This window comes from Aptenodytes patagonicus, chromosome 12, assembly GCF_965638725.1.
Source record: "Aptenodytes patagonicus chromosome 12, bAptPat1.pri.cur, whole genome shotgun sequence".
NCBI lineage: Eukaryota > Metazoa > Chordata > Aves > Sphenisciformes > Spheniscidae > Aptenodytes > Aptenodytes patagonicus.
In genome coordinates, this window is record NC_134960.1 from 20,953,702 (window position 1) to 20,970,309 (window position 16,608).

The window sequence follows — 16,608 nt, forward strand, 5'->3', positions numbered from 1 at the left end:
TTTGCAAGAATAGTTCATTCCACGTGTGGTACACACCCGCGGCACCCCACCGGGGAAGCTGGCTCAGGAGGCTGATGATGTTCAACGGGAGTAACACTCTGTTCTCTGCTGCTTACGAGCATAACCCATCCTCAACCTGCCTTTAAACGCCTGGTTTTGTAAAGGAGGATCAAGAAAAAACAGGACACTGCTACGTGGATCTTTTTCTTTGCAATACTAATCTCTACAGTGAAACATTCATAACTGCCCAACAGAGTAAAAATATGCTACATCAAAACTGTACCAGAAAAAGCAGGACCCCTGTAACAGCTGGAGATGAGTTTGCAGATAAAAGTCAGAATTAAACAGCCAGCTTAAAAATATGCCACTGAAAACGTATGAGAAAATAAATACGGTTGTCCTTTCTCTACAGTTTGGCAGACACTGGAATTGGTGCAATTCACAGACTCTCATCTTCTTGTTCGATGTCGCTGTTGGCATCTCAGCGCGTTGTCTCACCGAGGAACAGAACAGGCACGGCCCTCCAGTCAGACAAGCACAGGGCTACGTCCCCTTGACAGCAGGGAGAGCTGGGAGCCTGCTCAAGCGCTCACCTGAAGCAGGTGCTTGGCTCTTCTGAATTAAGCACTGCATATTACACTCGAACAGGAAACACGCCGCCTTCCATCTAAAGTCTCATTACAAACCACTGCAGAAGCAAGGACATCTGCTTGGCATCAGTATGGGAAGGCTAGCGCACTTAATACCGAGAACTACGCTGTTCGTATGATGGAGTGAATTGCCGGTCCATATAAAATACAGAAAGCGAAGACGTTTGTCTGCTCTCCCGGGAAGCATATACTGGTTGGATGGCAGACAAACTACCAGCGACGACAGGTTCCAAACTAACAGCGTTTCCCAGGGAATTAATTTACAAAGTGCCACTGGTCCTTGGAACCAAATACAGTTGTACAGTACATTACAGCAAACACTAGCTCTACAGCTTGTGTCGGCCCACCTCTGCGCTATATGCAGAAGGAATCGAATGTTCAGACTCTTTACAATAGACTCCTTCCCTTTTTATACAAAGGAAAATAAAAACATAAGTTCAAACGGCAATAAATAAAACTACAGAACGCGTGTGTCCTGGTCAGCCCCCTTTGTGCATTCCAATCAGACTGGAGAGCTTCTCACAGTGCTCAAGTTTCAGTGATTCTGCTTTCTGTTTTAACCGCTCATCTCTGTATAGCTTGGCCAAATTCGACAAATCAGACTCTGAAAGATGAAAAAAATATATATTAGGATGAAGCCGTGAGCCTACTTGACATAACTGTTTGTCAGTGCTTTGTTATCCTTGTGGCATTTGGTTTTGGTTTTTTTTTTTAATTCACCTTGTTTCAGTGAAACTGGGCATGTTAACAACTTTCTTTACAGAGAGGCCATCAGGTTTAACCAGACTAGCTACTTAAGAAAACAGTATTTTCATAATTGCTTGAAAACTCAAACTGCTATAATAACCCTCTCTACCAGTGCACTAGTAGGACAATAACCGAAACAAAAAATAAGACTGACTGTTACTGTCCACAAAGAAAACACAAACTATAAAAACATAGCTTAGAAGTCACGGAAGATTTAAAATGACGTTAATTATCTAAAGAATATGCAATTGCTTTAAAATATACGTATATATTTAAACTAACTGTGCATAAAAAGGGGCTAGTAGGATACCATTTGATCTGCTACACAGCACCCGTCTTAGGCGATACCGCTACTGACATTTGAATTAGATCCCATCTCATCGTGCGCCGACCCTTACTGACGTATCGCCAGGCACAGGCTGGCGGAGGGGGGTTACTCTACACCTATCAGCGGTATTTGAGCGACAAGCCAGGAGGAAAGACAGCCTCACGACTACTCTTCCTATCGCTGCCTTGGGGCTGCGTCAGCTGCCTGCAGCCTCATAAGCTAAGCAGGAACTACAAGACATACATCCCTGCCCGCGTCACTGAGGAACGCAATTCTTCTGGCAGATCCATTCTGCAAGGGCCCAGAGCACCCATCCAAATATATATACTTCAAGGTATAGATAATTGGTTTTTTGATGTTGCACTTCTCAGAATTCAAACTCTGTCTGGCAAGAGGGTTGCCCAGAAGGCACTATAAATTCTTCTTTTTTTTTTAATTTTTTTATTGATTACAGGAAGGTGAACGGCTAGCTGAGGGACTTGCCTGAAAGGTCTCTGTGCCCGTTCATTAACAATACAATCTCAAATGTACTTTGCATATTTCTTCCCCTTCTTCTCAAAACTGAAATAATCCTATTGTTTAAATTATTCCCCCCCCCCGTAATTCAGAGCCATTTCTTTTGCTGATTAGCTAAGGAAGTCTTAACATAGCTTTCTCCCTGAAGAATAACTTAGATCCAGGATTAGACGCACCTAAGAGAACAGCAGTAATTTGTTTCTGAAAAGGTCAAAATTTCCCTAAGCACAGGCTACCTGATGACACTCAATTTTTCAGAGAGCTTTTATATATCTTACAAGTCCCTCATTTTACAAAATCATTCAGAGTGGAAAGAACTTCAATAGGTCCTTTCATGCCTTACGTCCTCTGTCCCTGTCCCACTGAAATTTAAAGCCATTTAACCCCGCACCTATTTATTGAAAAGCTTTACGAACTGACAGGCATAAACATTTTATTTCAGATCGGAAATTAATTTTCAGGTTTTATAACTAAAAATGCCACTCAGGTAGTGCTGGGCGCATAGCCTTGACAAGCCTTCAGCAAAACCAGACTCGGGTAATTGTCTCTGAGTCCAGAGTCCCTGGAGTTCTGCAGCGAAGAATCTTAGTTCACACTGATCCAACTGGGCAAAAATATTCACTACAAACGCTTGCACTTCTGACAGCATTCATTCTGTCACGTTGGTTTCTTATGTTTTTCAATCGTTTACATAGAGTTGTTCCTTTGTACTTTTTCTCTTTAAGGAACTCCTAAAGTAGCTAATTCCAACTACGTATCCTTCTTCTCTCTGTTTTCAGCTGCCTCTTTGTAATTTTCTCTGACTTGGAGCTCTTTGCAGTCTTACTTTACAATTGTGCTATCACAGCTGAACGATCTTCCATAAAAACCTGGGACGTGCCTTTTGTACTTAACTGTATCAAAGATTTCAGAACACCAAAACCCACAGCGTACGCAACTTTTACGCGCTATCCTGCTGTGAAGGGAGGAACACTGTCTACTGCAGCAGTATAAAAGTGCCTGGCTGAACAAGACACCGACATATCAGTTACTTTTGAAGTTTTCATTAAGGTAGCTGGACACCAGGTAACACTTCTCAAGTCATAAAATCAAGGAGTGTAAAAATCAATCTGTTCCTGTGTAACTAATCTATGTCCATTTTGCTGGTGCTAAAGAGAAATGCACCCTCAGTAAACAAAAGTACTATTACATTCAACTGACCAAAAAAAACCCCCAGTTGACCACATGAAGTTAAACACTTAAACAAGAATTAATGGACCAAAGTTATAAAACAACAGCTAAGAACTGTCTCAACATCTCCAGAGAACTTCTCCCTAGCACTCCATCTTGTATTCACAGTTTATTTTTACAAACTTGGGTGTACTAAAGTTAGCACAGTCTCAGCTGTGCTCATTACCTGCTTGCTGGCCTAGATGGTAATCATTCTGAAAATGTTTTTTTTTTAATTACAGTGGTCTCCTCAGGCTACTGCTAATTGTGGACCTTGTAAATATATTTGCAGATGTGTGACTAATAAAGTCTCTAAGTGTAAAAAGCTCCAGAGGAGCACTGTTTTGCAGGCATTACTTGGCATTCAATGCTGGATCATCTCCCCCTCTCTGACTACCAGTCTCTCTTTGACTTGCAAACCCTGTTGCCCATTTTGGGGCACGGCAGTCCTTAGCTCAAGGTCTATGTGAAAGAGACAATATGGCGACTTTCAGTTGCACAAGGTCAACTAAAAGGATTTTTCGGTAAGAAATAAATTCTATTCCTATAGCAAGCCTATGTGTGAAGCCTACGTTTATGGTTATTAACAGCCACGTTATATACCTAGGGGCTGCTACTGCCAGCCAACGATGTTCAGAGATCACACGTCAAGCACACCAAAAACTAAGGGATTGTTTGGGATTTTTATGGTCTTATATTATGGGTTCTTTTCTTTTTTAACTTCAGAGCCTACATCTGTCTATTTCTCTTTGAAAGCAAGATTGGTAACTTTTGTGTAAAATAAAACAAAACAGTCTCTGGATGAAAACGAAACAACCCTTCCCATCAAAAACCTGTGAATAGTTTGGAGTCAGCAACACTATTGTTACCTCTAGCACAGGATTAAACAAGTCTTGTTTAGCCAAAGCGTATGCTACCGTAACGATGCAAGTGGTAAAGAAACTGTAAACAAGTGCAAAGTCACTTTTTAGTAGTGTGCTGAGGACTGTTTTACACGGAGCAATTTAGAAAGCCTTACTAGTGTGTGAAAGCAGCTTGCCTGCTACTATTAAACATTTACACAGAAACAACTTCTTCCAGCTTCCTTTATGCACAGCAGCAGTTTGTGTTTACTCATTTTAAGGTGATGAGTTCTTTAGCTGGAAAAAAAAAAAGTCAGTCACAACATCCCAACTTCAGCTAGTCCTTGTAATTTGATTTCCGTTATTTCACACAGTTACAAAAGAAGCAGGGATTTGCTCTATTTTAAATGAGCTAGAAGAGTAGTAATTAACAAATAATACAAGGTGGGGTTCAAATACATGCCTTTATACGTGCCACTGATCGACTTAGGGCTGATGTGAGAATAATGATTTTGAATGCTCACATTTTTGTGTTCTCCCTTTCTGCATTCAATTCTTGTTTTTAAAAGATAATCTTGACTATGGTGAAAAACATGATCTCAAACTCATCTAAAGATAGAAAATGCAAATAAGTGCACAAAACAAGTACAGAAGCACGCTCTTTGAAAACTGATACCAGCAACACAGTTCAGTGCAAGATTACCAAAAGCACCTGAATAGGCTATGGGCTCTCCTGATGAAATTTTGAAGAAAAAGTTAAATAATCTTCTCATGGAGCCAGTCGAAACAAAAGTGATTCTGCTCCAGCAAAGGAAACGTGGAATAGGTGGTGATGTCTCAAGATCTTTTCTAGCCCTAACAATCTGTCAGAGCTAGATAAATGTGGTGGATTACATGTTTAAAACATCATCACTAGGAGTTATTCAAGCATAAAAACTGAGTGGAAAAAAATGTCTCAAATGGTGAAACCTACTTTCCACTTGTCTCTCAGAATCACCTAAAATGAATTTTGACAGGCCCTCAAGAATAGCAAATTCAGTGTTAAGAGCAGATGTGAGAAATACCAGTGCAAGGTTTGAGACGTTACAAGGATCAGAAAAAGAGCCTAAAAAAGGCAGTGCTTTGTGAAGCGTAGCCACCATACAACTACTGATGGGTTGTAGGCACACACGTGTAACAAAAATAACTTACTTTGTTGTTTCTCCTTCCAGCAGCTGGTCTGAATATAGTCTATGTAATCTTTTTCAACGGTTTTCTCTAGCTCTTGAAGTTCTGCTCCTTGATAATTCTTTTCAAAGTTTTTATCAACATAGTAAGGCACCTGCAAGTTCTCTGTTTCTCTACTAATAACATGGCCTATGGACCTGTGAAAACATCACAGAGAAAACAGATTTTTTAGCAGTTCAAATATAAAGAAAGCAAGAGATGTTTCTCCATATTAGCTTTTCCAGAGGACAGTATTTACAACAACTTCTTTACACAGTTACTTTCTGCAGGACTATAGCTCCCTCAACCATCCAATAAGGAAATTACAAGTCTCAGACACAGCAAGCTGTGCACTACAAACAGAATTCACCCCCCCTGCTAAAAACGACAGGAAAATATCTAATATTTGGAGATAACTACGAAGAACTGACTCTGAGCTGACACTGTGCCTTCCAAATACTGTGTTTGTACTCAACAGCTCAGTCAAGACACCTCCAAAACGTAAGAGCAAATTTTATCTGTGAACGGAAGCTCCTCACACTTTCTTCTGTTTGCTGGTAATTTCTGGCAAGATAGGTCCAGAAATCCATGGGGATTGATAACAAATGTAGAGATTATAGGAAAGGCATACGGCCCTAGTATTGCTTAGGGCACAATGGAATTGGATCTGGATTTTCCCCCATTTCTGGATGCTTTAGTAGAAATAAAAATCAGCAGGGAAGATGCTAGTTACACTTTCCTTTAGGGTTTTATAATCATCAGTAAGCGAAAGGGGGCATGGAATATCCCGAAGAATATCCTGTAGGTAGAATTAGTCACTCTGACACAGCCACTGGATTAAACTATACCCTTATACTGAATTTCCTTATTTGAGCAAAGATACCCAGGCATTTTTTCAAATCACTGCCCAGAGAAAGAAGCAGGCAGCCAAAACACAAAGGTTACACTCTAATCAATGGAATCCAGTTTGCCTCTTCTATTTCTTGGACTCCTCTCTTCCTTCTCTCTTGCTACGTCTCAGAGGTGTATGCTCTCTTTATATAAACTATTTATTTTAGCTTTTAGGCTGTTAGGTTTTTTTTAAGGATATGATTTAGAGAAACAGCATAACTGTGTACCAGGCTCAGGCCTGACTATCTCAAATCAACAGGAGAAGGGGAGGTAGTGAAGAAAAGCAGGAGAGATTAGCTACTCTTGGGGCAGCGTGGGAGGTTTCACATGGGACTGGCAGATAGCAAAAACACTCTCTGAAAAAAAAAAAACCAACCCACCCAAAAAACAACCACCCTCCTGTTCTTATGCTAGGTCTACACACTGACATCTTGTGGTAAAAAACGATAAAGGGTGCTGGGCTACTATCACAGTGGAGAGGATATGGGCCTAAACCTAAGTAGTTTTACTCCTAGAAGGGAGCAAGGGGAGCGTTCGGGGCACTCTGCTACTGCTGTGTGCAGCAGGTTCTCCAAAACCTGCTGACTCCTGCCTCAGTAAGAGCCAGTGAAGGTGACTGAACCGAGCTCTTTCCCACTAGAGAGCTTCCCTCCTCCCAACAGTGGATGCTGAGAGGAACAGGTGGGTTTTCCTCTGCCCCACAAACTCAGATTACAGCAGGTCTGGTGGCGTTCCTTCTGCTTCCAGAGCTGACCGGTTCAGTTTGCCCTCTGCAGCCCCAGGGTCCCGCTTCTTTACAGATGTTAAACCAGGGCATTTCAATGCTTTAATGATTTGTGGAGCTTGACAATTCTTCCAGTGGAATTCAGGCTCCAGAGCAGATCTGGATTTATACTGCAAACCGCAGGCTTCGTTTTTTAATTGCTTTACAGAGGAATCTCAGCGGTGGTCCACAGATCCCTGGGGGCTGGGCAGACCAGAGACGGACCAGCACTGTAGCTGAGCTACACCCACATTCCTGCTACTGTATCACTGTGCAAAAACATTTCACACCAGTTGAGAAAGCTTTCTGGCTCAGTGCCTCTATTTGTTCAGCACACAGTACAATAAAGCACACCACAGTTAACTTCACAGCAATAACGCTTAGGAGAACTCGTCAATAGAGACTGTTGGTATTTCCTCATTTACAAATTGGTAACACTTTCTAGAAAGAGCAGAACAGAACACTAACATGCATTTTGCTAGCGAGTCCAACTTCCGTCTACCTCCTTATCGCAAACACCGAAGACCAAAAAAATACGTTTTTAAATGACTTACGATTTGTAGAATAGGCTGTAGGGTGGGTTTGTGGCCATCAGTTGAGTTATAACTGACACTATTATTATGATGAAAACTGGCATCAACTGAATAAATGCAGAATATGAATTCTGAAAAGAACAACAATAATTAGTAGCCAAGAAAAGATATAGATGGAAAAGGATGCATCTTTTCACAGAAACCAGGCTATCTATCATAGCTCAACAATGTATTAAATGTAAACTGAAAAGCAAAAAAGAGGAAGTACTTTTGAATTTTGAGAGGGATGACATTTTAACTTCAAAATAACCTTTATTAATAATCTCAGAAAACTCTTTAAAGCCATTTTCTTTCAATTATGTTTTCATGGCATTTCTTTCATCTACAGCTTCCTTCACCAGGTGATAGACGCCCACAGCACTGTACCTGTCAGTGACCAGCTGACAATCTAAACTGAAGGAACACACTGCAATTCCCATTTGGGCCTACGGCTTTCCGTGCATCTTCTGAAGTTTGCTACACGCATTCTAAAAATCTCAATCTCTGTTCAAACACTGGATAAAATGGCTGAAAAGTAAAGGGTTAAGAGACCATACGTAGTGTGACTTGGGACAGGATGCAAGCACTTGGTCTTTTTGTTTGAATGAATTTAGTAGAACAAAAGAGCGGAAAAAAATATCAAAGAGAAAAAAACACAGATCTTTACTTCTGCTCTTCATTTGATTTCTAAACTGGCTTCTAAAGTGACTTTTCTAATCAGGAGCAAAATATAATATGCAGCTATTTAGGCTTTGCCCTCTACCCTGGGATAGCAACAAGGATGCCTGACGCAGTAGTAGGTGGGATTCATTTGCCCTAGCTTAGCTGTCTATAGGCTGTACCAGGTTTTTTTCAGAGCCCGACTGCAAGAGACTCACAGGGACAAATCCATCTTCCTTGGAGAACGATCTCCTTCGGTTAACAGACTGCCTCCGGAGGAAGATTCTTCCAAGGCAGGTGGCATGTGTGTTTGTGCGCTAGCAACAAATGACACCTTGTGTCTCATCTGGAGGTTTCAGCTGGTAGAAAAGTACCCCAGACCCATCCTGCCCCAGGCTGGAAAAAGCCTGTGCAGCACCTGGGCAGAAACTCTTGCGCTAATTTACTGAAGGATTAGATATGCCACGAGGACAAGCCAGTACTTCTGTATCCGTTATCAGTCCACATCTGGGCTAATTGTTGTTGGATTACCAAACGATCAGAGCTTGCAAAAAGCAACCACCAGGAAAACACTTGGTGACAGAAACTCCAGGGCCTGTAATCCTATCAATACAATGTATTTTTAAAGTAGTGATTAATAAAAGACAATCTAGTAATTTTGAAAACACCCATTTTGGCTGCAGCACTTGAGGACAAACACTGAGCGTTTGTCCTGGCTTCAGATGTATAAGTGGACTCCTCACCCTGGTGGAATATTTAATCCCAAGAGATCCCTCCTCCTGGCTACCTGTGGCCTGTTTTCTTCCTCCTCTTGCTCCTGCGTCCATGCTCTTTCATTTCGGTGCCTCCGTGGATAATAGTGCGCATCTCTGGCTACATTTGAGAACATATGGATATTTCCTGTTAAAAGAAACCAAGAGAGAGTCATGATTTTCATCCCGTTGCTGGCACTCACCTGTATTTCTCAGAGTTCCTAGTTGATTATCCAGGCTTATACTACACGGCCTGAATTACAGCTGTGAGACTGGAGATTAAAAAGCGCAAACACACCTCAGATTTAAATGTCAAAATAACAGGTTGTGCCAAAAAGCGTACCAGAGAAATTGTAAAGTTTGCCCCAAGTCCATCTTAATTTAAATCAAACTGCAGAAACACACTATAATTTTTATTATTGTATCTCATATTTTAATATTGTTTTCGTCACATTCACTTGCAAGGCCGTAGCTTGTGCTGCATCCCCAGGCTCTGAGCAGGAAAATTAATTTGCTTCACTAGACTCAGGCCATGAATTATGGCTTCCCATAATTACTGAATACGGTCTTCTACACCCATTTCTACTTCCTCTTCCTTCAAACAATAGTTTCACTTAATGATTTTATAATAAGGAAAGAGATTTAAAAAATAGCTTTTTGAGTAAAAAAAAAACCAAACACCAAAACAATTCAGGATTTCCTTTCTTGCACACTGAATGTAGTTGACTTATTTTTAAAAATTCTAAAATGAGGAAAGAATTGCATATGCTGTTTCGATTTGAAGCTTGAGCTCCGATTCTATCACCATATGAATATCTTAATAACAACTGTGCTCTCCTCTTTTGAAATTCAAAATGCCTTTGTATCAGAAAATTGAAATTTACGGCCTTATCATGACAACAGAAATGCAAATCTATTTTTAAGCCCTGGGAAAGATGTCACATTATTTTTTACTCTTATACTGTCCTTTCTCTGCATTTCCCAAAGAATTGTGCAAGAAACCTGGGCAGAAGTGACCCCTGCTATTGTGTCAAAACATCCGTTTCATTGCTTGTTCAAAGATTTTTTCCAAGGGTCTAGGCGTGTTTGCAGTCAGAGCTCCAACAGAGAGCCAAACAAGGCTGGCTTGAAGAAGGAAAGTTTCTTTCTTGAAAAAGAAAGTTTGTTTCTATCATTCAACACTGCTCAGACAGTATTTTATCAAGCTGTGAAAAAACAGAAGCAAGTGTGGGAAGAGAGGAATGGCTTTTGCAGGGTGCCTAGAAAAAAGTTTTCCCAAATCCCAAGTTTCTCAAAGAATTTCTGCCAGCAGTTTCTTTCCTTCCATGTGCATTAATCTGTTTGAGAAGGAAGTTCAACTTGTAGCCTCTACCCATTACAACTGCAACACTATGCCACGTGGAGAGTCTCCTTTTAGACTTACGACATTTAACATTTTAACTCTTAATATTTTTCCACTGAATTTCCATCGAGGAAAAACGCGCGGTAAAAACAAAGCCATAAACCTGCCCACAAAAGCTATACAAATGAGTTTACCCTAACACCACCGTTTCTTACTCAGATTTCCAGAAAGCCTGGTGATAGCAAGGTGTCACAAAACAAAAACCAGCACAACACTGCAGCTTAGCACAAACTTCAGCTCACGCACAGAAGTCCTACTTAACATTGCGGCAGTTTAAGAAATGTTCTCTTTCTATCAACTATCTGGACACCCTCTTACTAGTAATTCTCCTGCTAAGTAGAAACCGTGCGGACTTTGCCTATTTGGAAAACTACTGAACTGACGATTTTCCATAATTTAAAACTCACTTTTAGATTAGGAAAATGTAAATAAATTTAGACCCAAACATTTTTTTTTTGGTGAGGAAACTATTGTTTACTACCAACACCTATTACTATGAAATTATCTTTTTATTTTCTTATTCTTTGCCACTTCGATAAAAATTCCCATTTACTTCTTCATGCCACCCTACCTGTTAAACCTGCCATGCCCAGTACCCAAATTCCTCCCGCAGCTCCTCAACTTCTTGTCCTCAACTCCAAGCATCCCTGTCGCCTGCAGTTTCATAGCAGTCACGTTCCACGAGGGCAATGTTTCACTGGTGGCCGAGGCAAAGGCACACGCAGGGGCAATTTCTTGCAAAGTCAGAAATGGAAAACTTGCAAACTCAGTGTGGAATTACGCCACGCTGAGTTTGGCTCACTTTGCACTTCTACCGATCAGATTTTGAAAACAATTTGAGGTCCTCTGAGCTGCAAGATGCTACCACACAGACTAAGGTTATGGGGAGCTTGTAAGTAATTACCTGTATCTGCGGCTTTAGGCAGTAGTAATTGGCGTGTATGCTGCCTTATACCACGCCTTCGAGGTGAGAAAGTTTACAAGAGTGCTAAAGCAATTTGTCAGATACTGCCAGGAAGACCCTTGAGCTCAGCAGAGCTTTCAGATTTACTTTTAATCCAAACCTCTGTTCCGTTGATCTTGCAGTATCTTTCCATTTTCACTACAAATACAAAAGCCAAGGCTGGACCGAGACATGCACAGAGCTGCTCCAGGTACGGATCTACTGTTCCGTTACTGGATAGTGCATATCCAGTAGCAGCCAGCCTTTCCTGGCAGATGTGGCTTTCTAAGCTAAGAAGTTGTAATTTCTTTACAGTATGCAAGCTGCTGCAAGCCAAACGAACTCCTGTGTTTTCCTAGTTATAGGGGCGCTGAGACTACAATGCCAGGAGCTGCTGCCATGCTGTCCCGAAACGCAGTAAGGTGTCTCAAGTACATCATCATCAGCAAAGACACCTCTGATCCCTTCCCATTCACACCTTATTTTACCTCCCGTATCATTGCTGGCTTCAGACAACGGAGGGAATAAAAGCAACAACAAAAAGAAGGGTCTTCAGCTACAGCTGGTATTAAAATGTTGCCTACCCAGGAATCAAACAGCCTAACCCCTTGCCAGACTATAATGTTCCTACCTCTAACTAGCACTGTCAGAAATTTTCAAGAGAGGCTGGGAGGTGAGGAACTTGCCCCGGCAGCAACAGCCATTACCCCACTGGCAGCTCTCTCTTCTAGGAGCATTCCTGGACAGCAAGGCTGGGCTTTGACAACATCTTTGGGGGAACAGAGTTGCTAAAATCTGAAGTTTAAACCGTGCATTAAGGGAGCTTTTCCAGGCGTAAAAAGCCAGGAAGGGAGAAAAGAGTAAATCCAAAAAAGTTCTTGCTCTTTTCAGATGTATGATCAACTCCCTGCGCGGTACCAAGAGAAGCTGAACTTCCTTTATGGTCTAGCGTCAGTTCATTGCATTTCAAAAACACTGCAGACAGATACTGACCTGTAGGAAAGTGCCCACCAAAAAACACATTGAATATTTCTTCTGGTGTAATGTCTGCTTCAAATTCTGTGTAGTAATTATAGTGCCTGGCCTGGCCAGTGCTGACATGCTCTTGGTCACTTCCGAATTCATCGTATCGTAATCGTTTTTCAGGGTTGCTCAGAACTGCAAAAGCATTGCCTATTGCTGGAGAGTGAATGAAAAGAAGTGTTACACAGGCATATCACGCAGTATTTCCAGATCTCGGACTTTTATAAGCAGAATAGCCCAAACAGGCAGAGAAAATTTGTGCTTGACCAAAGACTGAGTTACTTTTGAAAGAACTGCCTTTGTAAAAAAAGTGTTACAACACTGGCATTACTTGTGATGGAACCTATTTCCTGCTATCACTGATACCAGGAGAAAGGCAAAAGTGTTAAAGTACATGGAGAGAGTCGAAATATTTGTAAAACTGAGGTGAGGGAGTACACTTCAGTCAAGAGACTGAATGAGAACGTAATATTTTATCAGATCAAACTAAGCAGCGATATAGAAGTGCACCTCCATATACCATATACAGTTAATACAAAGTTAATAACTGCAGAGACTAATTAAAATGCAGAACCATATTCCAAGTTCTTCTGTCGGCAGAGGTGCTCGTGAAGCAGTACAGCATATCTATTTCACACTTTACGTCAAAGCACCCCAGAAGTATTTGTCTGGTTCATCTTCTTCCTTGATCTTTGACAGAACATGGCTGTAAACAAGTTCATAGAGAAATACAACCCTAACACAAAAAAATAAAGAAAAGCCCTTCAAAAACTCCTCATTCTAATAGGCTATGAATGAATATCTTACTTTCCTCGTGCCGCCTTACAGTGCTGTTGCAGACAGCCGCAACACAGCACAGAAAAGGCAAAAGATGTAGAGTTTAGATGCTAAGATTGTCGATACAGGCTTAGATTGCAACATTACTGAAAAGTCCAGACACAGAATATCGGACTCAAAATTTCATCTGCTTGCACAGGTGTATATATATATAAAAAAAAATTATTTATGGCACAGAGCAGTTATTGATTACACAACCACACGCGCTCCTGCATGGCCAGTATCATTTCCAAGCATCGTTCTGAACCTTTAGCAGTATCTAGGAATGAGATCTGGGACACGTCTCCCTTTGCTTCTAATGGAAATCTGTATTCTGAAGATTAAAAGGCAAACCTTGCCGACCAGCTGCGGGATTTTGTGGAGACGCGCATATCTGTCTATAAAAATGACAAGCTATATGGGCCCGTATGACGCCTTTATATAAGGCGCAGAACTGTAAGTCTGAGGCAGTCTGTCCCCGTTTTAATCTTGCTTTACGACTTTCGAAGCGGGGCCAGCCCCCGCCTCACCTTTAAAAGCTTCCGTTGCTCCAGGAGCGCGGTTCTTGTCGGGGTGAAATTTCAGGGCCAGTTTGCGGTAGGCTTTCTTCAGGTCCTCCTCGCTGGCGTCCCTCTCCACCCCCAGAATTTCATAGTAGTTCCGACACCTCTTTATTCTGGAAGCGCACACAAGGCTATCTTTACCGGCCTATCCCCCCCAGGCACCGCCGCAGGCCCCCACCAGAGACCCATCGCCGCCCGCCGCCCGTCACCGAGCCGCTGCTCCCCCCCACCGAGCCGGCCCCCGCTGCTCCCTCAGGCGCTCCTCTCCCCCGGCCCCGGCCCGGCGGAGCCCCCGCGCCGCGCTCACCGCCGCACGCCGTCCAGCTGCTCCGCCGTGTAGGTCATGGCGGCCGCGGCGGGCCCCGGGGCAGCCCGCCCGCCCCCCGCGCCCCTCACAGCCCGCCGCCCCGGCCCGCCCGCGCCGCCATGTTGTGCGCGGAGGCGGCGGCCGCGCGGGGGCCTCTGGGTAGGGGAGTCCCCAGCCCCCCCCCCGCCGGCGGCGCGCGGACTACAGTACCCAGCGGGCACCGCGCGGGGGCGGGGCTTGAAGGGGTCGTGCGAATGGCGGTGGTGCTTTGTGACGCCGTAGCCAGGCTCGGTGACGTCATAGGCAGCGTGCTGAGGGGAGCGGGTGCCGGGGGGGGGGGGCGGTTGCCCTCGGAGCCGCGGTGGGGGCTCGTGTGTGCCGAGCCTCAGCCGCTCGCCTCCCCACCGCAGCGTGTGCCAGGCCAAGCCGGGGTGGGGTCGATGCCGTGGCTGGGACGGCGGCTTCAGGGAATGGCGTCGCTGTCTTGTGCCAGCACTGAAGGTGCCTTCCTGGCAGCCCTGCTGCGTTGGCAGGGCCATGGGAGATGGTCTCGAGCCGTTGCGTTGAGAGCGGAAGGAGCCCGGGGGAATGCCCGCTCCGTGCCTTCCGACCAGGCCTTGGTTGGAAGCCCTCCAGCGGCCTGTCCTGCCACTCCTCCCGGCTGCATCCGTGCGTTGCTGATGCTGCAGCTCGTTTCCCCTCAGCCCGTGCGCCAATTAAAGCTGGGCTAATGAGCTGTGGGAAGTGGAGTCACGGGGTGCTGTGGCAGCTGATGGTGCGAGGGCGTTGGTGTCTTCCGCCAGCGTGCTTTGTAGGAGCACAGCGGCTTGGAGAAGGTCTCGCCTTTCACATGAGCAGCAGCTACTGGAAGTTGGGGGTCACATCGCCTCCATTGTTTATTTTTTTATTCAGTCTTCCCTTCGAACAGGTCAAAGTTGGAACTTTGCTTTTGGATGTGGATCGGTTTTAGGGTGGAGCAGGTTCAGGTTATTTGTCAAGACTCTCAAGTGTCTATGGGAAGAAGGAGCTCAAAGGAAGGAAAATTAAGCATGGGGCCATCTTTCAGAGGTCAGCGTGGAGGGGAGATTAGTTAAGGTTGACGATTACTGAAGCGTTTGGTATTACAGGTGCTTACCGGCTGCCTTTGCACTGTCCTCCTGGGACTAAAAACCTACTTCTGAGGCTCCATGCACTGAGTCACAGGTCTCTGGGATCTGGAGCTGCCTGGATCCACCTAGCTGGGAATCACCTGGGATCTTGTACTTAAGCAAACTCACCAGTCTGGTAGAGGCTGGGTGGGTGGAGTGATGTCATTTTACTTTAAAGGAATCTTACCAGAATGGCTTAATTTCTTTAAAAAATAGCTTATCAAACTACCGGGTGTGTATGTTAAAGATAGCGTGTTGGATCTTAGCAGGAGTTGTGCAAACTTTGCATTTATTTTGCTGGACACTTCATTGCCAGCTGCAAAGCACAGCTACCTCTAGCACTGCACATTCCAGTAAACATCTCTTATCCATGCTATAAAATTGAATGAAGCTAAATTACAATGTTTCATCGAACTGTGTAGGGGAGTATGTGCGGTGATACCTATTTCGAGTGCTTGGCTAAATCTTTTTTTCCTTGACTTCACAGTTTACCTCCAGGATTGACGGATACTGATGCTCGTGTTAGGAGAAGAGAGTATCTCGGCGTACTGCTGCTGGGTGCTCTGGAGGTCTGTGTTGACTGCGGAGCTGGTGAAGCTTGCAAGCAGGAGTCGTGGTGGAGATGGACAGAGACAAAGGTAGTTGCAGAGTTAGCGCTTTAGTACGTTACGCTGCTGAATGAGGCAGCTGCGACGTCCAGAAATACCCAACAGCGCATCGTTTCTCTTAGGGTCACGTGGAGGCTGGGTATCGACGTCTCCATCACCCTCGGTCGCTTGGCTTATAAGGATGTATCTTGCTGTAGGCAGTAAAAGTGACTGGCGGCTGGGTCTGAGCCGGCTGGGGTTGTGAACCAGCTGGCTCCAAGCGTGAGCCGTTGCACTGTGGAGCCTAACGGAGGGCTGTTCTCGTTATCGTGGCGACTCGGGGGTGCACTGGTGGTCCTTGGTGCTGCGGTGAGGTGGGTGCTCTGGCTGATCTGTGGAAGGGGATGCTGCTTTTCTGGTCTATCAGGAAGCTCTGGGAAAGCGGTGGTGAAGAAGATGGAAGCTCTCCTAGAAAACTCGGGCTACCAAACTTCAGGAGCTGAAGTAGCTCAGCGTTTTGCTTGTGGCCACTCCTTTTTACACTCAAATAAAACCCTGTCTATGCAGAGACCTTGTTCTTTACACTTAAGATGAGCCTTCTTTGAGCATGTTGGGCTTGTGGGAAGGTAGCGATCTGCCTGCCTGAAGCTCAGTTATTAATAATAAGGTATTTAAGATGGCAG

General features: G+C 44.0%; 1 protein-coding gene across 1 annotated transcript; it reads right to left on the reverse strand.

Annotated features, from left to right (window-relative positions):
• Window positions 1-185: 185 nt before the first annotated feature.
• On the reverse strand, window positions 186-14,253 carry DNAJC18 (DnaJ heat shock protein family (Hsp40) member C18). Its single transcript, XM_076349788.1, has 7 exons — window positions 14,191-14,253; window positions 13,851-13,996; window positions 12,475-12,660; window positions 9,172-9,284; window positions 7,707-7,816; window positions 5,484-5,656; window positions 186-1,254 (listed from the first exon to the last, which is right to left on the reverse strand). The coding sequence occupies exons 1-7, from the start codon at window positions 14,226-14,228 to the stop codon at window positions 1,130-1,132; spliced, it is 891 nt and encodes a 296-aa protein (XP_076205903.1). The 5' UTR covers window positions 14,229-14,253; the 3' UTR covers window positions 186-1,129.
• Between the last annotated feature and the right edge of the window lie 2,355 nt (window positions 14,254-16,608).

Coding starts and splice junctions, on each gene's coding strand:
- DNAJC18 (XM_076349788.1), bottom strand. CDS start 14,228: ATGACCTACACGGCGGAGCAGCTGGACGGCGTGCGGCG. Junction 13,997..14,190: donor CAGCTGGACGGCGTGCGGCG/GTGAGCGCGGCG, acceptor GTGCGCTTCCAG/AATAAAGAGGTGTCGGAACT. Junction 1,255..5,483: donor CTGGAAGGAGAAACAACAAA/GTAAGTTATTTT, acceptor TTCATCTTTCAG/AGTCTGATTTGTCGAATTTG.